At 47.9% G+C, this 22,234-nt stretch overlaps 1 protein-coding gene across 3 annotated transcripts in view; it reads left to right on the plus strand.

The window, feature by feature from the left end:
- The window catches only part of Ablim3 (actin binding LIM protein family member 3), a 113,850-nt gene that overhangs the window by 82,029 nt on the left and 9,587 nt on the right, over window positions 1–22,234 (plus strand). For all 3 annotated transcript variants that reach the window (XR_007594593.1, XR_007594592.1, XM_050157912.1), the window contains 8 exons: window positions 8,111–8,169; window positions 10,326–10,397; window positions 14,460–14,589; window positions 15,267–15,365; window positions 17,209–17,256; window positions 19,700–19,834; window positions 20,401–20,462; window positions 21,212–21,359. Coding sequence is in view for 1 of the 3 variants with exons in the window: in XM_050157912.1 (XP_050013869.1) it covers window positions 8,111–8,169; window positions 10,326–10,397; window positions 14,460–14,589; window positions 15,267–15,365; window positions 17,209–17,256; window positions 19,700–19,834; window positions 20,401–20,462; window positions 21,212–21,359 (753 nt within the window). In the remaining 2 variants the exon portion in view is untranslated. The remainder of the gene's footprint in view (window positions 1–8,110; window positions 8,170–10,325; window positions 10,398–14,459; window positions 14,590–15,266; window positions 15,366–17,208; window positions 17,257–19,699; window positions 19,835–20,400; window positions 20,463–21,211; window positions 21,360–22,234) is intronic.

The raw sequence follows: 22,234 nt of genomic DNA on the forward strand, positions 1-22,234 counted from the left end.
TTTTGTGTTGGCCTCATACTCTCCTGCTCTGGCCACGGAGCCATGCAGTGGGAAGAGGGTGTAGCCAGCCCCTAGCAAGCAGCTGGCAGAGAGGTGCCATTGCCATCTGAGCTCATCAGAGGAGTCCCAGAGGGGTTCTGATGACCTCATTTGGGCAAATGCCAGGCCCTTGCCAGGCTGGAAAGTCAAAGGTGAACAAACAGCTAAGACATCCAAATTCCTAGGACCTTGGCTTCACCACCACACAGGTCTGCTATGAGGATCAACTGCAGGAAGTGGGCTCGGTGCACAGCCAGGTACTTCTGGCTCTGCCAGTCAGAGCTCATGACAAACTTCTAAAGGTGGCTGTGCCCTAGGGTGCAACACACTCATCAGTGCTGGGTTATGTCAATATTGCCATCGTGACATGAAGAGCACATGAAGGAGGCAAAGAGATGACTTAGTGGATAAGAGCTCTCGCTACGCAAGCATGAGGACCCAGCACCCAGGTAAAAATCCAGACATGGGTGCTTCTGCCTGTAACCCCAGCATAAAGACAGGCTCACTGCCAACCTAGTTGAAATGATGAGAGATGCGATCTGTCTCAAGGGAATAAGCTAGAGAAGACAGAAGAAGATATCCAATAGCCTCTTCTGGTCTCTACATATGCACGCATGGGTGTGCATGCCCACACACTCACACGCAACCACACACACACAAAAAAAAGGGGGGGGAGAGAAAGGAGGGGAAAAGAACACTTAGGAGGCTTAGGCAGGCAAATCATGAATTCAAGGCTACCTTGGACTATATAACAAGATCTTGTCTTTAAAAAAAAAAAGCCAAAAAGAAAAGGCTTAAATTGGGCTCTGCATATTTTCTCAGTGCTAGCAACTTTATATCATCATTATTTTTTTTTATTTAGATACCGATGTTGTCAAGGGGCTCTTGAGTATGCAGCGTGAGGCCCCAGGCCCAGGCACTCTCTAAATGTTATAATAATGAATGCTGGGGAGGGGGAAAGGTAAGAGAACTTCTCAGTGAGTAAGAGAACTTTCTGTGCAAGCATCTGAATTTGAATCCTCAGCATCCACATTAAAGATGGGCATGGTTGAGGAACAGAACCCAGGAGCTTGCTGGTCAGCCAGCCTGGCTTTCAAAGTAAGCTTCTCACTTGGTGAGAAACCCTGCCTCAAAGGAGTAAGACAGAGAGTGACAAAACACGATGCCCAACATCCTGTCTGGCCCCTGTGTGTACCCACACACGTGCACGCACACGCACACATGCTCACGTGCATGCCCCACATACCACACACATACACACACATGCACAGAGAGAGAAAGAAAGAGAGTCACAAATAATAACAATAGGGGTTAGAGAGATGGCTCAGTGATTAGCAGCACTTGTTGCCCGTACAGAGAAATTTATTCCCAGCTCCCATAGTGGCTCACAACCACCTGTAATTCCATTTTCAAGGGGTCCAGTGCCCTCTTTTGTCCTTCACATGCGCCATGCATACACATAATACACATATATGCATGCAAGCAAAACATTCATGCAGACAGAAAAGGAAAAATAATAATAAATAATTTTTTTGCCCTGTCCATACCTTGGACCCCTTGGACCCACCTAATCCTCAAGGTGTCCTCCTCATAGCCTCCTCATAGCATCAATAAATCATAATAATAATAATAAGGAAAAATGTGAATACCTATTGCTTAGCATATATCCTAAACATTCGGATTATTCTCATGACTGTTCACATCCCCTGAATCACTGGACCCTCGGTCCTTCTTTGTTCTTTGTTCCTTCCTGTTTGATGCCCTCTATGGTAACCATATTTGTGGTTACCAGACATTTTTCTCCCTCTGTCTCTTGATAAAGCCTCAAGACTATTTCCTCATGCCAAGAGGGTGCAGTGACAGCCACACCAAGCTTCTGTTCAGAAACGTCACCTCTATACCCAGTCATTTGTCTTTGTGTCCCCTCACTTGTTTGGGGGAGACATAAGCAGACATATATTCACCCCAGATTGGGAACTGATGACAGACCGAAGTATGGATACCACAAAAGTCTAAGTTGGTGAACCAGTGAATTTCACTGGGGTTCTTACAGGTGTATGAGTGAGGGGTTACTAACTGTGGCAGAGATGACTCAGACAGTTGCAGCACCAAAAGCCACCTCAGCATGAGTGACAGCTCACAAAATCTCGAAATCTAGAGCAAACTGCACAGCCTACAGATAGTTCTGCTAGTTGAAAAGGGTCTTCCCACTGGCTCTGTTGGCCTGGGCCTCTTCCAGGCAACTTGGCTGTCTGAGTGTCTTTCAACAGCCCTTATTGCTTATATAAGCTTGGGGGGAGGGGAGAAACCTGTTAAATCTGATTAGTTTTAGAGACTTCCTGGAGCCATTGAGGTGTTTGCCTCCTGGTATTAGGAGCTTCCCTTTAAAGTGGACTATTTTCACAACACCTACAGCCCCTCAGCTGCTGTGCTCTGGCTCACCCAGGCCTTGCTCCTGGGAGTCAAGGAATAAACCTCTTCCTCCTCCAATCTATCTGGGAGTCCTTTCAGCTTACACAAACTAGTTAGCCCCTAGCAAAGTATTTTCGCAAGGGAGAGAAGAGAAGAGAAAATATCAACAATGATAAAAATTTATATGTAATGCCTACTATAAGCACATATCATTCCAATGCATTCTCTCTCTCTCTCTCTCTCTCTCTCTCTCTCTCTCTCTCTCTCTCTCTCTCTCCCCCCCCCCTGAGTGTGTGTCTGTGTGTGTGTGTGTGTGTGTGTGTGTATTCATTAATCCTTACAACAGACCTACAAGGTTGATATTATCAATTCCAACCTTGTAGATGGCAAACAAAGGCACAAAGCAGGACTGAGTTGCTCTGGACAATGTAACCAGCGAAGCTGCAAGCAGCACAATTAGGATTCAAGCATCACAGGATACCCACATTAAATAATGCATTGCGTGCCCAATGCCTGGGGAAGACCTCTGACACCCAAGATGACGGCAGCAGTGATACTGTTATACACAGCAGAGCCAAGGGACAAGCTTGCTCACTACCCCAACACACACACACACACACACACCACACACACACACACACACACACCCCACACACACACCCAGAGAGACAGAGACAGAGATAGAGACAGAGACTCTGCACCCTCATGGAAAGAGAAAGAATGAAGTCCCCCGTAGTCTGCAAAAGCAATCTACTTCCTCTGGGGTTATGGGGCAAGGGTTTTCTTTTTTCTTGAGATAAAAATTCATGTAACATCAAAGTAATCATTTTAAAATATATACTTAAGAAGCTTTTGCCCATTCTCAATGCTGTACAACCATCATCTGTGTCTCTCTATCTCACCCCAAAAGAAATCCCCTATAAGCAGTTGTCATCCACTCGTTCACACCTGCCTATAAGTGCCTGGTATCCATTATGTAGATATGCTTTGTGTCTGCAGACTTCCCCTCCTAAGTGTGTGTGTGTGTGTGTGTGTGTGTGTGTGTGTGTGTGAGCACGCGCATATGAGTGCAGATGTCTAATGAAGGCCAGAGCAGCTGATCTCCTGAAACTGGAATAACAGTTATGAACTGCCTGTGTGGATTCTAGGACCCAAACTCAGGTCCTCTGGAAGAGCAGCAAGTGCTCTTCACAGAGCCACCTCTCCAGCCCTGGATAGGGTTATTAATGGAACAACTCTCGGGTCACTGCTGGGTCATCTCACGGAGGCAGTGCTGCTACCATGGAGGCAGAATGCCGAGCAACCTCACCCTGCTGTGGTGATGAGCCATCTGGAGAAGAAACCTGTTGAGGCAGAATTCCCTGCAGAATCAGAAACCTGAAACTCAGTCACCTTCATTGCCAAGTGAGATGGGCTGTGAGTTAGATCCTGGGAGGATCGTGGCAACCCACAGTGTCTAAAAACATTCAGATTTGAAAGTGTTTACACAGTGCTGACCCAGAACTCTGGGTTCACTGGGTATTCTGCGAGACAACCACAGCAAATGCAGCTCTGATGTTTTAAAAGAGGCATTGGCAAGCTGAATGTCAAGGCCCAACAGAGAGGTGGGTGGGATCCTAGCATCCTGTCAGCCCCAGATGTTGCAGGTCTGGGGCCTGCTTAACTAGTCCTACTGGCTCTGCTAAGCATCCAAGTGGGCCTGAAGAATATACTGGATTTGGGTTTCTATCTGTAGTCAGTTGATGAGCCTATAACCTTCACAATTGGTTTCAACCACAAGCCTGGAACTGGGGGTGACAGTCTCAGAGAGTAAGAGAGGATGACTTGTTGGACCAGGAGTCCAAGTAAAACATGTCCTGTTCACATAAGATGTTAGAGTTCTGTCTTGGACCAGTGGTTTCTCTGTCCCATAGCATTCTTAAAACTTAGCTTGGAGCACCGTATTGTGCGTAGCTAACTGGTTCTCACCTTTAGAGTCAAAAGTCACCTGAAGAGCTGTCGGATCTGATTCTCAACCCCACCTCCAAGAAATTGGTATCAGGGGCTCAGCCTGGGGCCTGGGAATCTGCACCAGGTGCTCAGACTTATGCTCCGTACGGTCAGACCTTGGCCAACCCTATCCTAGTGAAAGTTCTTGAACTCTAGCTGTCAAAACCAGAGGCTAGCTTGCTCTGTTTGCACAAATCTCCAAGCCCAGCTCAGAGAACCCAAATGGCCTAACATTGAGTATCTTGCTTAGTTTTAAGTTTTATTGTTGTTGTGTTAGTTTGTGTGTGTGCGCATGCGTGCGTGTGCCTGTGTGTGCGTGCATGCGTGCGTATGTGGAGACTTGCCACAGTGCACGTGTAGTCAGAGGACAACTTGTGGGAGCTGGTTCTCTCCTTCTACCATGTGAGCCCTGGGATCAGACTCAGCTCAACAGAACGGTGGCAATTGTCTTTGCAGGCTGAATGAATCATCCCATCGGCTCATTTTTCTGTAGTCATTCACTCCATGAGTATTTCTTGAGACTCTTTTGGTCCCCGTAGGAACAAAGATAGGGATCTTTCTCTTTGTAGAATTTGCATTCACATGGGGATTATTGGACAGGTCAAATGTTTGTTTTCTGTATATGGAGAGACCTACTACTGTAGAAACAAGACCTCTAAGGACTGAGATGGTTGTTTAAAATCCATCAGTGTGGTTGGCCTATGCTGAACCCTTCCACAATACTGATGCTGAGCTCTTTCCTATTCGGTATGTATTTGAAAACTTGTGGGGGACGGGAGCTCGTTATCAATTGAGCAAGAACATTCAGTTCCTGAGTTACCTTTCCTTCCCTGGAATTCTTGCCCTAAGTTCTTGTTACAGACCTGATGAAAGCCTCTTCCCTCGGAGAGCTCTGAAATGCACACGGCATGGTTCAGACTGCTATTCCACCTTCTCTTCCCAGGGTGAAGACGCTACCTTAGGGACTGATTTTGTGTGCCCTCCCTGTTCTGATTACCACTCTTCTCTGAGTACCTTTCATATTATAACTGTAAAAATACCAAGGAAGAATCCAGTCAGTCATTCACATGAGCCAGACACTGTATTGGGGGGAAAAAAAGATCACCTCCTTCCCTAGTGACTTACTTAGGGTTACTATTGTTGAGATGAAACCCCATGATCAAAAGCAACTTGGGGAAGTAAGGATTTATTTCACTCACAGTTCCCCAAAATAGTTCATCATCTAAAGCAGTAAGGGTAGGAACTCAAACAGGGCAGGAACCTAAAGCGACGGGCTGATGCAGAGACCATGGAGGGGTGCTGCTTACTGACTTGCTCCTCATGGCTTGCTCAACCTGCTTATAGAACCCAGGACCACCAGCCCAGGAATGGCACCACCAACAATGGGCTGAGCTCTCCCACATCAATCACCAATCAAGAAAATGCCCTACAGGATTTTACCCACAGTCTGATCCTGTGGAGGCATCTTCTCACCTGGAGTCCTCTCTTTCCAGATGGCTCCAGCCTGTGTCAAGTTGACCCAAAACAAGCCAGCACACTAGATGTTTTCTTTCTGTTGAGGCCCTGCTCTTGATCTGGTGGCCAAGAGCATAAATGCTCAGGAGACCATAATTTCATACAAGTCTTCATAGGGAAAAATCACTTTTTTATGTTTACCTGAGTTTATTGCTAGCTACCAGCAATCCCCACCCCTTTTTTATTACTTTCTTTTATATATATGATATTCTGACAACTCCCTACTTTTTTCATTTTCCAATTACATCTTCCTCCTGTCTTTTGATTCTTCTTCCTCCCTCTCAGTTCATATCTAAACTCACCTTCCTGCATGCAGAGTAAAGCTAATAGCCATTTGTGGCTCAGTTTTACTCAGATCAGATACATCAGTGTCATGGAATCAAAGTAAGAGAGACAATTTAGTCTGAACCCACACACGCTTCTGTCATTTGCCCCAGCCTGGACTTCTGCCTGTTTCGCCTTTCCTATTTGTCTTTTGCTTACTTTCATGACCTCATCAGACCTCCACGTCCACCTCAAGCATTTCCTACAGTGACCTGGAACATGTGTTTCCTGCCGTAGCCACAGTGGTAAACAACTCCTGGTGGACTGGGGAGCAACTCAGAGAGGAACCGGAAATGCTCTCTGTAATTTAAACTCCCCAAAGGAGAGATCACAACCTGGTGCTTGAGAGCAGGCACACCCTGTGCTCACTGGCTCTAAGCCTCAGACCCAGAGTCCCTCTGCTGGGCTCTGATAACCATTGCATTTTACTTTAGACGGAATCAAACTTCTCTTGAATAATTAAACACATCCAAGAATACCAGCAGATACGAAGTGGGGCTTCCTATCCCACAAAAGACAAAACCAGCCCTAGAGGAAGAATTTTGGAGGTGAAGATGATCTCTAAGACCAAGTGTTACCTTGGTGTTTACTCAGATGAAGAACCTGGACCCAGAGAGCAAGGCTATATTAGGGGCTGAGTAGAGAAAAGAACTTTGGACTCCAGATTTGGGGCTGATCCTCTCTCCTCTCCCCGGGGTCTGGCTATTTGATCTCACACCAGACTCGCGTGCCTTCACCAATATTCCAGTCCTAGGGGCTCCAGGCAACAGCTATCATGGAAAGCATAACCTAGAAACAAAGTCAGACAAACAAATGCCAGCTGGGTGCTTCGGAATGGAGCCATTTGCTGGCGCCTTCCCTTCTAGGGCTGGTTACCAGAGGAGTGGCTCCAGAGGGATAATATGTTCCTATTTTTTCCCTTCTAATCCAGGACACCTGTCCCTTCTTTGGGGAATGTGCAACATTCGAGGCTTCGCAACATGTGACCAACCACCTGTTGTTCATGCCTTTCCAAATTGGCCTTTCCAAATTGGTTTGGAGCCAGCCAACTGGACCCCCACCCATTATAAAATGTGGGTATTAGCAACATTAGTGTGCTAAGTTTGAAGGGTCTCAAGCCTCCGAGGAATTATCAGGTCAAGACAATGCTCCCAAGCAGAATAGACACCATGACACCTCCTCCCCTTTAATGCAATAGCTCTGATAAGTCTTAATTCTCTCTTAAGTCTTTGAGGAGAAAAGAAAGCTGAGGTTAACCATGGCTTGTCATTTTCTTTCACCCCCCCCCCCCCGCCATTCATCCATTCAACAAATATTTATTGGCCACCTGCTCTGTGTCACTCACGGCTCGTTGTCTGTTCATCTTTGCACCCTGCAAACCTACGGGCTTCCACTAAAGGCAAACTCTATGCGGATGCTGTGGGAGACAGACCCGTGGATAAAGCTCAATCCTTGATATACTTAGGGGGGGGGCAAATTCACAAGCTAATATGACTTGAGACTGTATGTGTGAAGAGACCTCAGAGAACTATGGAGCCCCAAGGAGGAAAAAGTCACCCCCAGCTGACAGGTAAGGAAGTTCACGAGGATGCCGTGTGAACTTAGAGGCATAGGAGGATTTAGACACCCTGAAAACCTGTGTGTGTAGTCAAATTGGTACATTAATGGCTCCCCAAGACAACAGGAAGCTAAGAAAGCCGGGACACAAAGTTCTCCTCCTGACTGATGTGTGTGTAACGTACATACACATGCTGTCAAACCGAGGTAAAGCGGGGTCTGGTCACTGTCAGCTTTGAGAGATCTGAGTCTGTTATTTTCCTGGTCCCTTTAGGTTCTGAGGTTTGGCACCCGATCTGCAAGCAGGCAGCCAGGGCCGAGAAGAAGCTCAAGGTAAGAGGCATGGTCTTCCATGCTACCTTTTGCCACAGGTTGGGAAAGCTCTGCTTTCATGCAGAGAGTACCAGTTAAATGTGTGTCGATTTCTGAGGGCTCCCTGATGGGAAGAGTTGCTTCAGGAAGCTTGGGTAGATTAAGATCTTGTACATGAAAGAACCTTGAAAACAATAAAGGACTTGATGCACGGAAGATTTGGAAGTGTATCTAGGGTGGGTGAGATTATAATCGTACCAATGCCGGCCAAGATGGCAGCCAATCTGAGGCGCTTATACCATGGTTTTTCCCTAGCCTAGGGTTACTTATTAACAATTATAGTTGCTATCATCTCAGTAATTGACAGTTTGCAGAATGTCTTCATAGCTCCTCCCTGGCTGGATTACTTCAACCTCCTGAGGCAGAGGAGGGGGGCAAGGAATTGTATCTCTACTTTGCCTGTGAGAAAAATCAAGTCTAAAGAGAGTCATTTGACAGTAATGATGCAGCCAGGCAGATGCAGAGTGCTGTCCCCAGGCGCACAGCAGACCAGCTGAGACCCTGGTCCCTCAGAATTTCTGCACTGTGACAAATGCCAGGAAGGCCTGTGAAGCTGAGTCCCTGGTACTGAAGGAGACGGGGTTTCCCAGACTGCAGGAAGAGGTTGAGCTCCTGGCTTCTTCGTGCTGCAGGAGAGGTTCCTAAGATGTGTGTTGGGGTCGGGGAGCAACACGAGCTCTAACGTGCCTTTCTGTTCTCATCTCTGCTGTCAACTTGACCCCTTAAGAATCTCTTACATTACTAGAATCTTCTCAACAACAACAACAAAACCCCACAGGTGCACAATTTCTGATCAGCTAATTAACCCTCTCCTGTGCCATTTCATCCAGCTAATGGCAGAGCTGGTCCTATCGATGTGTGATTTCTTTTCACCCATCTGGGACTCCCCACTCTGTGCTTTCTAAGGTCTGCTCCCGTTAAAGTACAAGAAGACCTAGCTGTCATTTTTCTCAGTTTCCTGTCTGGAGAATTTCCCAAACCTGAGTTCTCCTTTCAAACCCTGAGACCTTTTTTGCTGCATCTGTGTGCCACCTCTTTAATGTCAGCACCCATTCCTTCTTTTCCTTCCTCTAAAGCAACTCAACTCACTTTCATTTAGCTGAGCTGATTTTAAAATAGAACCCTGTGGCTGCCACGGAGAGAGGAGTAACGCCGGTTATAAACACGATAAATTCCGGGATAATGAAATAGTCGTTGAAAAATGTCTTTAAAATGCTAGCTCGCGTTGCTGGCACGCTCTTTAATTCAGAGGGGAAATTAAGTGTTGTTGGGACAGCTGTTGATATGTGTTAGCACCACATCGAGAGTCCTCCTCCAGCTAATCAGGGGGCTTGAAACAAAGCGTTCCACTTCATCACTGTGTGGTGTGGTGTCATCAAGTGTTTCAGCCTTCATTCGTGTCCCCAGATCCACCTCTAGTTCTCATTCATTGCTTAGAGCCCCATTCAGAATGCTTGGAGATGGGTGGAAGCTGAGCAGTCTTGGGGCACTACCTTTTGCACATCAGGAATCTGAGATCTTTAAAATCACAAGTATTTCCCCACGGGTCTTTGGTTCAATCTTGACTTTCCCGTTACCGTGCGTTGCTCCACTCTGTGATGCACACTATTGGGGCTGGGAGCTGGCTATCCATCATGGCCACCGTGCAGAGGCAAACGTTTTAAGGTTTTCACTTAAGTTGATGTCAGTTTGCCAAGGGTCCACTGCACAGAATCAGCATGATTGCGCAAGTATGTGAGCTTCCGTTTGCTTCTGCATTGTTTACTAAGCTATCAAGGAATGAATACTAAGCACTTTAATTCATTTAAAATAAATACATTATTGGCTGAGATAACCCAAAATGAAGTTTAATGAACAACTCTCTATTTAAAATGACAGCTACAGATAACTAGAAAAAATTCATATTCTGCCCAGCATCCTGAATTTCTAGACCTGCTGGACCCCATTCACACACAGACATTGGTTGAAGGGGCAGAGATGAAAGAGGGAGGACAGAGGTAGCCAGAGTGCTTCAACAGTCCCGCTAAAGCCCCACAAGAGCTGCATTCTCTACTGTTTTCTCCCTACCAAGTCTGAACTTCTGCTTCTCACCCCTCTTGTCTTCATCTCTCCCACAGCATAGACGGACATCTGAAACTTCCATCTCACCGCCTGGGTCCAGCATTGGGTCGCCTAACCGGGTCATCTGCGTATGTATCACTTCTTAGCAGCTGAGGGGCTTTGCTTACCCCTGACCTAGCACCTGAAATGTTTTTAAACCCATTTGGGCCGTGCCTGTTCTATTCTCGGTGGCATACCAAATCTTGAGGATACAGAGGGGATGGGGAGGACGTGGACGTTGTTCTCAGACACGCAACCCAGTAAACCAAGAGCCACCGCAGTGGTTTAAAGTTCAAGACAGCGTAATGACAAAAGAAACCATCCTGCAATTCTAAAATAAATCTCGGGCACCTCCTTTCCTATTCCTTAACTGAGACCAAGCAAGACAGCAGCTAGGCGGTCAGAGTGGCAGGTAGAGGTGGAATAATATCAATATATAGGTAGTGTTGTTCAATAAAGAGATGGGAGAATGTCGATATGCAAAAAAGGGGTGGAGTTGCAACACTAAAGGAGACCTTTCTAAACATCTGAGAAGCCCAGAAACAAAGTAGACCCCTTACATGTGTCTAAGCTCCCACCTTCAGAACCATTCCCACAGGCAGAAGTGACAAGAGTTGATCTAGATGGCCTCGGGGGGTCCTGTGGTTATGTGATACATGCATTCATTCAGTGTTTGCTGAGCTTCCTGTCTATGATGAGTACTGTGCTCTGTCCTGGAGAGGTGGTGATGGACAGATGTGCTACCCTCTTGACACTGGACATACAGGCCATGGATAATCAGTTGTAACCATGACAAGTAGCAGGAGATAAAACTGTGCACTCTTATGATGCTCCCAGTGACAGAAGAGACCTGACCATCTGGAGCCAGTGGGGAAAGGCATCCCAGAGGCAGAAAGACTGAATAACAGAAGGAAGCCAAGGGAGGTGGGTGGCAGAGCCAGGGAGCAATGAGATAAGCAGCATGGCTGACCACAGGGCAAAAGAGCCAAGACCAAGAATGTGGGGGTATTGGACACAAAGGACCTGCCGCCAAGGATGGAGGCTCCACACATAATCCTCAAACCTGCCAGGCCAAGGTGGGCTTCGACACCATGGCAGGGTCATTCAGATTCACGTCCAACTTCTTTCTTTGACCCCACACAAGGCCCATTAGTGACACTATTTCCTGTCCTTTCTTCTCCTGGACAAGAGAAAATAAGAAGAGTCAATGCTACGATTTCTATATTGGTCATCACCGCCATGTGGCTGCCACAGAGAGCAAGCTACTTTGTTCCTTTCTTTTTTATTTTTTTATTTTTTGTGGTACTGGGATTAACTTCAGGGCTTTGTGCATGCCAGACAGCTGTTGAGCCAGTAAGCTATTGAGCTCCATCCCCAGGTCAAGACAAGTGACTGTGATCACAGGCTGTACTCATTGCAGATTCCTATCTAGAACATGTGAGAAACAGGCCCCGGGCACGGAGAATGGCACCTGTCGCAGCAGAATCACAGGGCTTAGTTTGGGGATCGATAGTGTGAGAAAGTTATTGGCGAGTATAAACTGGTCCCCAGAAGAGAGTTGGCTTGGTAAAGATGGCTGCAACGAGGAACATCTTTGCATTGTAGGGCTTAGTTAGCATCAGGCATTGTTTAGGAGTAGAGTTCAGACCGCAGCCTGTGACACCAGTTATGAGACATTTGTGCCTCGGTTTCCACATCTAAAGGATAGTATTTATACTTCCTTCAGAGAGGTATTGTGGTATTTAGGAGGGATCATTCTGGTAAAGCCAGAGGCCTCACAAACAATGTTGCTCAATGGGTAACCTCTGGACCCATTCTTCTTCCAACATCTACAGCTCTTCCCTTCATGCCTAATGGTGCTTTTAGTAGACACTGGAGAACGCTTGATCCTCTCGTGCCTTGGTTTTGTTCTCTCTCCTTCCTCTTCTCTCTCTTATCTTTCTCCTTCTTTCCTGCCTGTTTCCCTCTTCCCCAGGCTAAAGTGGATAATGAGATCCTTAATTACAAAGACCTGGCAGCTCTCCCCAAGGTTAAGTCCATCTACGAGGTGCAACGCCCTGACCTCATTTCCTACGAACCTCATTCCAGATACACCTCCGACGAGATGCTTGAGAGATGTGGCTATGGAGAGGTATTGCATCTTGCCCTCTCTGGGACTCTTGAAAGAGTCAAGGTGCTGCTGGGGTCCCCAGCCAACTTCATTATAGACAGCTTGGCCACCACAGTATTGGCCTCCAGACCCTCCTAACCTGGAATTTACAACTTGTAAATACCGAGAACTTTAATCCCAAAAAAAATCTGGCTTTAAATAAGGCACTAAATGTGTATTTCCATCATCTAATGGTGAGTAACAGCACACCCTGTTGACAGGACTAGGCTCTTCATTCTTCCCAGTCCCCTACTGAACCAGCACGCAAGCTGAGAGCCTAGAACTATGCGTTACTTGGGCTGTTGCTTTTCCTACAGCAGCGAAATCTTGCTGATACTCAAGCCCATGTCTCTGATCCCATACCAGGCTCAAAGGACAGTGACATTCCTAAACCCTGGTTAGGCGTGTTCTCTCCATTGTGAACTGTACTTAAAACCTCATGCCCAGAACAGGACACATATTTATGAAGATGCGGCATCAGATGGACTTAGAAACCGTTGTATGACTGCTAGGTGTGGGGATGCTCTGGAGAAGGCAGGAGAACTATTGCAGAATAGATACTGACTAGCCATGTTCCAAGAGATTTTTCTCACCCCATTCTAGACCCTTGAGCTATAACAATTGTGCAGGAGGATCCTGGCCTGGGAGTAGGCTCCCAGGTACCTGTCCCAGCTCCACCGCTCGCTAGTTTGTGTCCTTGGGCAGCGACAGGGAAACCAACAAGGGTTGGGTTCCATTGGGTTGAAGAGCCCAGGGCTGAGTTCTGGCTCCTAAAATGGACCTGGAAAAGTGAACCAAGTATTTGCAGACTCCAGTTCTGAAGCTAGAGACCAGGACCCCTGGGTCAGAGCCAACCCCCAGATGGCTTTGGTTCACTCGCAGTGTCGTTCAGAAATGTAGATTAGCTGTCACCATGTAAATGTTAGGAGATGTCACAGAAGCATCCGCCTTTCTTACTTGTCTTAGAAATTAAGAATCTGGTCAACATTGAATAGACATTCCAACATGGCTCTGCTCACAGCTGAAAACAGCAGCCCAGCTGGGTGAACTGAGTCTCCAGCTGCCATCTCCAGCTTGCTAGGCCCCTTACCATGCCAGCCCCCCCCCCCCCCCCCCCCCCCCCCCCCCCCCCCCCCCCCCCCCCCCCCCCCCCCCCCGGTTTACAGCAGTGACCTGGTCCTTGCTCAGCCCTTAATGTGAATACTACTCCCCTAGACTTTGTCTTTGTGAACCACAGAGGAGATGTGAACTAAAAGAGAGAGAGACAGGGAGGGTTGAGAAAATAGCTCTGAGCTCCAAGTCAGGGAATCTAGGTTCAGATCAAGACTAGCCATTTCCTGAGAGGCCTCGCATGACCCCGAGCTCTCCCATTAGGAAGGGAGTCTTCCTACCACTTTCCAGGAGTCTGGCATTCTTGAATTCCAAGTGAGGTGTCCTCTGGAGAGGGTCCCCAGGGGCAGCTGCAGGCCTTCTCCTTAATGCCATTTTACCATTTAACCATGTCCTGTCCCTTCCTCTTGCCCTCCTCTCTACCTTCGCTCCCTCCATGGCTGCCTTCAAATTCTTCGCTTTTAAAGTCGCTGGGAACATTATCTCCTTACTCCCAGGTAATTAATCTGATACATGATGTGTTTTTAAAATATATCAAAAGCAGTGTTTATTTATGATAACCAAGAAGGGCTCCCTGGTCAGCCATCTCCTGTACCAGAGGGGCCTGATCCCTTAACCCAAAATGTTTCCCCCCAAAAAATCCCATGTGCCTATCAGACCCCTTTATGTCTCTGGAATTGCCAGTCAGACTCCAGACACTGCCCATGGGTTCTAACCAAGGGATCTGAGCAATGCATGAAGGCCTGAGAACTCTCTCCCACCCTCCGCAGGTTGTGTGATGACTTAAGCCTGGGCCCCTAGAATTCCAGATTCCATAGCATGCCCCCGCACACACTAAAAAAAAAAGACTTGCACCACAGACCTTGCTCACAGCCCCACCTCTTCCCCCCAGGACATCTATGAGAACCTGGACCTCCGGCAGAGAAGGGCCTCCAGCCCAGGATACATCGATTCCCCCACCTACAGTCGGCAAGGCATGTCTCCCACCTTCTCCCGCTCACCTCATCACTATTACCGTTCAGGTAAGGCAAAGGAAGCCCCTACGAGAATTGAAGAGTCTGGACAGTGTGATTACTTCCTGTCTCCGGGCTTTGGGACTTTCTGGAAGCCCGTGGCCCCTCTAGTGACTAGTGGACCTAGACTGAGTCCCTAAGATGGGTATGCCACACTGAGAAGCAGCAAGAACGTAGGTAGGGAACTGCCAGGGGAGGGAGTGTCAGGCAGCCCAGTGACCCTGGTTAGAGGAAGTTGCCTCCATCTCATTCTTCAGCCTGTACAACTACAAGAAGAAACACATAGCTCCAAGGTTGGGGTCTGGTCTTCACCTGAGGGCCCCACTCAGCCAGTTAAAGTATATACAGTCACCCTGAGGTAAGGAAAGTAACAAGCGTTTGAATGGAGAAAATGGGAACCTGAGGGAGGAGCCTATGCAGGGTGGGGTGGGAGGATAAGCCGGTAAAGGTATCTTCTTGGCAGACTCAGACTTTGGGGTCAAATGAGGGGAAAGGTCAGCTCGTTTCTGCCGACGTGGTGCATGAACGCACAAGCTGCTTCCACTCTGGAGCTGAGCACGCTGGGACAGCCAGCCCACCCCACCTCTGCTGCCATCACCTCACTGCTTCCTTCAGTGCTGTCTCATTTAATGCCTGTTTTCTCTGTGCTTCTGTTCTCTCTGGGGACCACTGCCTGCATGCTCCAGGGCCTGAGAGTGGCCGGAGCTCTCCATACCATAGCCAGTTAGATGTGAGGTCCTCCACTCCAACCTCTTACCAGGCTCCCAAGCACTTTCACATCCCAGGTAGGCGCTGCCAGCCCGCCAGCCCCAGCATGAGTGCATGCTCCCTGGGGGGGGTGCCAGATGCCTGAGCCACCTGCTTGATGCTGCTCAGGCACTGAGGAGAAGTCTGTTCCTGGGGGAGCCTTCCCTAATCAACCATCCATGCTAACTCATCCTTCCGGTCCTAACATACCTATGGGCTTTGGTCTCTTCTCCATATAACCAACCTTGATCAGGACTACAAGGAAGGGACAGGGAAGAGAGAAATGTCCAAGATTTGGCTTCTTACATTGCTGATTGACAGTAAAGACAAAATGGGGAAAGGTGCTTGCCTCCGGATTCTTTAGCTTGAACCACGACGCCTGTAAGCTGATGGTCTGGGGTCCATCCCTTGTCTTCTCTGGATAGCCAGATAGTATTCTGGTCCCTGAGGTTGCAATTGAGCTCACTCCAGCCCAGATCTTATCTTTGTAGTGAGTATACATAAATGTATTAAGAGAACCAGCTGCCTAGAAAGCTCAATTGTTAGTGTGATGCTTGTAATGTGCGGATAGAGATGGTGCATGAATGAAAAAAAAGTTAAAGGGTAATTGAAGATGTTAATAACTACTTTATATTTTATATTAATATATTTTAATATATAATATATAGTATAAGGTATACCATATTAATATACTGTATTTTATAATAGATCATATAAACAGGGATAAAAAGCCCAGAGCATTGTACAAGAGCGACTAGAGTAGGGGAGGTTTTGCTAGGTGAGGTGAGACGAAGGAGACTTGGTGGAGGAAGTGACATTAAAGTTGGTGATGTGACAATCCTAGAAGAAACACCCCCAGGCAGAGGGAGCAGCAGGAATAAAGTCAGTGTGCCCAGAGGAGGTGAGAGGAAGCCAGAGGCCTGGTCTTGTAGGTGTGGCCTTATAGGAAACCCCACCATGGATGTTGGAGTTGTCTTTCTATTGCTATGATAAAGACCATGACCGAAAGCAGCTAGGGAGAGAAAAGGGTTTATTTACAGGTTAGAGTTGATCCTACAGGTTATAATCAGTTATTGAGGAAAACCAAGACAAGAACTGAAGAGAGACCATAGAGGAATGCTGCTCACAAGCCTGCTCTACTAGGTTGCCCAGCTTCCTTTTTTATACAACACAATGCCATTTGCCCAGGTGTGACGTTGCCTACAATGGACTGGGTCCTCCAACATCAATCATTAATCGATAAAAGGCCCTCATGGGTTGGCCCACAGGCCAGTCCAATGGAGATAATGTCTCAATAGAGCTTCCCAGTTCCCAGATGTTGCTATCTTATATCAAGTTGACAAAACTCAACAAGCTCACTGGGTTACAATAGGACCAGGTCTAGACCTGGTCTTCCAACTTTGTAGCCCCCACTCAGTCACCCTCAAGAACTTATCCTGTTGTTTCACTAACCCCATTCCCAACAGTTCCTGAGGGGCCCTGTATGTCTGACTCTAAGGGAGGGCAAGGTAGACAACTCTGCAGCTCCCTGAGGACTCTTGCACGGAGTGAAATGCACCCACTAGGGGGAGGAGCAGGGCACACTTGTGGCACCAGGCCCTGCTTAGCCTTCCCCTACCTCTTGCATGCCCATCACTTAACCCACCTCCCTTTCCCTGGTACCATTTTGTGCATCTGCCCTCTCCGGCTTTACTGGAACCTGTCGGATGGGAGTGAAAGCTCAGCTTTGGGAAAGGAAACCTGCCTGGGGGAAGAAGGTGGCCTCCTGGGGAAAGTTGCTGGCTGGCTCTCTGTTCTCAGATCAATTGACCAAGTGCTGTCTCCTCCCTGTCTCTCTCTCTCTCTCTTTCCTCCCCACTGTTCCTTCCTGGTCTCTGGCAGCTGGAGAAAGTAACATCTACCGAAAACCCCCGATCTACAAACGGCATGGTATGGTCAGAGGCAGACAAAGTTTGGCCAAACACAAGGGGGGGGGGGTGTTATAACCAATACAGATGGCTATGCTCAGGTTTCCAGGAATGAGATGATGCAAGACCACAACATAATCCTTCTTGCTACCCCCCAATCCCTCGGGGTGACTTTGTGTGTCCATGTCATTTCAAAAGAACAAGGAATTATTCATGTCCCCTAAATCCTTTCTTACCACCTCCCCAACCTACCTTGCCTGCTCTCTTCTGCTCTGAATTCTGTGATTAGAGCAATCCCGGGAAATGCCTGCGTCCCTATGAGAGCTGCACTCAGAATGCTGATAATTCAAATTGTTCATTAGAATTCTGTGAGAGGCATAGATTCCTATACCGAACTTGGGGCCTCTGCTTTAAGCTTTTCTGAGTGTGGATGGAAGCTCAGAGATGAGAAAGGAACAGGAAAGCACTTCCTCCTTTCATATTTTGTTTCCCTGGTGCTGGAGGTCAACCCTGGGGCCTTGTGCATGCTAGTCAAGCATCCTACCTCTCGGCTGCTTCCCTGGGCCCTCATTCACTCTTTTATTTGGTGCTTTTTAAACAATGGTCTGTGGAACTCCTGTTCCTTGGAAACTAATTTTAAAAATATAGACTTGCTGGCTTCCTCCATGACCCAGACTCTTTAAAATGAGAAAGGCTGGATGCACAGCCCAGGTGTCCTCTCTTAACTCCTGTACCCATGATTCTGCTTGAGCTCCTGTACCAAAGTCGCCCATGCTGGGACTTCCTGCACTCATTAAACCTCAGGTGACTGCGCATATCTTTCCCTTTGGGGAGGCAGAGAACGACTGCTAGCCAGGCTGCTGGGCATTTGCTCACTGTTCTAGTGCGGTAACAGAGGAGAGCATAGACTTGGATTCGAGCTTGGAGATGGCAGGAACCATCCTGGACCCTGAGCCTAGCTAATCAGATAGATGGAGGAAGGGTCAGTGCAAGTGCAAGTAGTGGCTCTGGCCACCAAAGACCCTGGATATTACTTTAGAGTTGGTGGCGAGGCAGAGTCTCGCTAAGAGGCTTACCTTAAACTTGCCATATAGCCCCAGGCTGGCCTCAAACTCCTGGTTGTTCTAGACATTCTTGATGAATAGAACTGCAGATATGCACCTCCATGATCTCACTAAGATCCTGCATTTAAACAGTCATCTTCCATCTTCAAAGCTGGTGGAACAGAGGCCCCACAGTGAGATGTAAGCCTGTTGTATCTGTGCATGTGGCTAGAAATAAAGGTGCTCCCAAAGATGGTTTGACCCTCCCAAAGAGCATTAGAAAAGGCCCCTGAGAACCATGTTTCTTAGGACCCTTCAGGTTTTCTAAGAGGGTTCCAAAAGATAGAACCAAAGCAGGCTCAGGAGTCCAGGATGAAGGTGGCTGCATCATTAAGAGATGGCAAAAACACCACCAACCAATGGAAGGCGTTCAGGACTCAAGTTAAAGGACCAGGTGCAGCAGCAAGGGAGTGATGCACAGTCTTCAGCTGAATGAAAGCCCATTGATGCCAGGACCCTCTGCTCTGGTCCTCGGATCATAGACCTTGTCCCTGCTCTGGCCCTCAGATCACAGATCTTGCCTCCCCGTAGCTCTTCCTCAAAGGTGATTGGAGAGCCACACTTGTTTATCCAGCCCTGCTCTCTGTCCTGTCCGCCTGTCTCCAGTCTACCCCCACTGTAAAGTTACTGCCCTGTGAATACTGTTTCTGGAGTAAGTACCCTGGTCACCTCTGCTATACAGGATTACTTCCGGTGGAAGGATGCATGATGCCAGGGAGAACCTGAGCTACCACACCACCCTAGTACTTAGTTTAGAGATGCGGAAGCTGAGACAGAGAGAAGGGTAGTATTTACCCAGGACTGTGTTCAAATCAAGTGGCCTTAGCTGTAACCAGACCCCCACTCTCCTTACTCCCTGTCCAGGGCCCCTTCCTTTGCATGTAGCCTCCTCAAACAGGACATGAAGACAGCTGACCTAACTCAACAAGTTTCTTGGCCATGCCTAGCAATTCCTTCCTCGATGTGGTTCAAAGCCATGATAAAGCAGGCTTCAAAGATTTCCGGAAGGAAAGGGCCAGGCTCACCCGGAAACTTTGAGTTTTACTCTGAGGATATGGTTTTAATGTGTACCATGAGAATCCGTGGAATGTTCAGGAAGAAGCCGCAGTCTAGTCAGTTCTGGTACACATTGGCTGGGTGGTCTTGATCAAGCCCTTTCCCGTCTCTGGCCTCAAATGTAAAATGAGGGGCAGGCCCAGGGCTTCTCCAGCTCAGGTGTTTCATGTCCCAGGCTCTCCTACCAGAGACCTCTAACCTTAAATAGCCTCTGCCTCCCGGGACTGAAGCTTGACAGAGACATAGAAGGGATGCTCCAAGCTGACACTCTGCCTTCTTGAAGTGCTGTCCTTGGGTCCTTTGCAGGTGATTTGTCCACAGCAACCAAGAGTAAGACAAGTGAAGACATCAGCCAGGCGTCCAAGTATAGTCCAGCCTATTCACCAGACCCCTACTATGCTTCAGAGTCCGAGTACTGGACCTACCATGGGTCCCCAAAAGGTAGTATTAACACCGAGGCCCAAGGGCCAGCACTCTACCATCCATATGGGGAGCAATCACCAGCTCTTCCCACAATCATTTGTTGAGGATGCTGGGAGGGGATGTGACTGATTCTTACTCCTTCCACAACGGGTGTTAGGTTCCAGCCCCAGACCCTAGGGATACACTGGGGAGCAAAACACGAGTTCCTACAGTTAGGAAGGCAACCTAGTGTTTCAAGGTAGAAGATATAAACCTTCCAGATGCCATGACACTCCACCACACCCCAAGCTGTTCCTCTCTGTTGTGTGGAGGAGTTCCCATCTATATCCACTTGGATGCAACATTTGACTTCACTAATGAATCCCCTTTCTAAACAGAGCTTTATACAAGCTCAGGGGTGGCTTCATTACCTCCTCAGAAGCCTCCACTTAGAGAAAGAGAATGACACAGATCAACCACAATAGGAGGGGGATAGCAGCAGTGAGGATGCCCACATGAAACCGGGGGATGGAAGGAGGGAGGAAGAGAGCCAAAGGGCTGAGCAGAGAGCATACACTGGAACTAATCTTGCCTGGCCTCTACAGTGCCCCGAGCCAGAAGGTTCTCGTCAGGAGAGGAGGAGGATTTTGATCGCAGCATGCACAAGGTGAGCGGGCTACAGCATTGAATCAAAGACTTAGACGAGTTTTTTTTTTCATTTGCAAGTGACAGAAACCAAGTTCAAACCCATCTCAGAAGAAATGCATAGTTGCCAGGCAGTGGTAGTGCATGTCTTTAATCCCAGCACTCGGGAGGCAGAGGCAGGCGGATCTCTGTGAGTTCGAGGCCAGTCTGGTCTACAAGAGCTAGTTCCAGGACAGGCTCCAAAGCTTCAGAGAAACCCTATCTTGAAAAAAAAAAAACTTCCACATGGTGTTTCTATTATGCTTAAGCATGTGAGAAGTGACGCAAGCTCCAACATACAGGAAGAGTTGCATAGGATATATACAAATACTATACCACTTTCTATAAGTGACGACTTCAGTGTATGAGGATTCTCATTGCCCTGGAGTCAGGGAGAGTTCCTAAAGCAAATGCCCTGTGGCTACTGAAAGATGACTGGGCTTCAGAATAGTTAATTTTTAGATTTTTTTAATTTCAAGTAAAATGGGGAGATGAACCAGTGGCTGCAGGCAGAGCAATGCGGTCTTGTCACCAGTTAGGCCTGTTTGGGGACACACCTCCAGGGCCTTACCCAGACCTCAGGACTATTCGGGGAGCAGAGATGAACTCACAGGAGTTCACAAGGAGTCAAGTTCTGGAAGGGTTGGCAGAGGCTCCTGTCAGGCACAGTGGCTCAGTCATTCTTGATATTGCCCCATTGCCTCCTCCTAACTTCGTGTTCCTCCCCGCTAGCTCCAGAGTGGGATTGGCCGGCTGATTCTGAAGGAAGAGATGAAGGCGCGGTCAAGTTCCTATGCGGATCCTTGGACCCCTCCACGGAGCTCCACCAGCAGCCGGGAGGCCCTGCACACCGCGGGCTATGACATGTCCCTCAATGGCTGTAAGCACTGCGCTGTCCTGGCATCTCTTGGCTGCTTGCTTTGGGCCAGGCCCCTGGGAGGCACAGTCACCACGTCTTCTTCCTCCCTGCAGTAGGAAACCGCGGCACAGAAACCCAAAATCACTGAATTCATAGAACTGGATCTCCCTCTCCCTGGGATTGTGTTGGACCATAGCCAACCCCCAGATTCCATCTTTTGATCTAATGAAGGGATCAGGAGAGGCCATGAAGGTAGTCCCAGTCTCTGTCACTTTCCTGACTCTTTTGCCATCCTCCTGGGCCTCTTCTGAGTGTGGAACACAGACTGGGCCAAGGGCTAGATGGGGCACCAAATGAAACCATGCTGTCCTGAGTAATCACACCCCCTCTTGGACCATCTGGAGCCTTGACTTCTAATTAAGTTTATATATNAGGAATCTCTGAATACTCTAGTGCCAGTCTGTGGAGATTCTAATATGTTTTTAATTCACCTCCTTCTTGTTATTAACAGATGTTCCAGCCAGTGGGATGTACTTCATGACATATGAATGGCTTAAAAATACAGGGCCTCTTTTCTAGGTGATGACCCTCCCATCACTTAGAAGTAAATGAGCAGAACTTTGTCAAGTCCTTTCTCACACAGCTCCTTCCTATCCTCGGAGAGGTGCACCCGCTCCTTCCTTACTCACCTCTGTGGAGTTCAGTCCTACCAAGGCTGTCTCCAGACACTGCTTGCTGGGTGATAGAAGGCATTGTTGGTTAATCTACTATGCTCCGGATCTTTGTAGACATCACTGCTGGTCCTTACAATCCACACAGTGTAGGAAACACTCAATAGATGAGAGAAGTCGCATTAATCCACTTGCCTATGGCCAGAAAGCCAGGAAGTGACTAAG

Source organism: Alexandromys fortis, unplaced genomic scaffold, assembly GCF_014885135.2.
Source record: "Alexandromys fortis isolate MF-2015 unplaced genomic scaffold, M_Fortis_MF-2015_v1.1 scaffold_94, whole genome shotgun sequence".
NCBI classification, from domain to species: domain Eukaryota; kingdom Metazoa; phylum Chordata; class Mammalia; order Rodentia; family Cricetidae; genus Alexandromys; species Alexandromys fortis.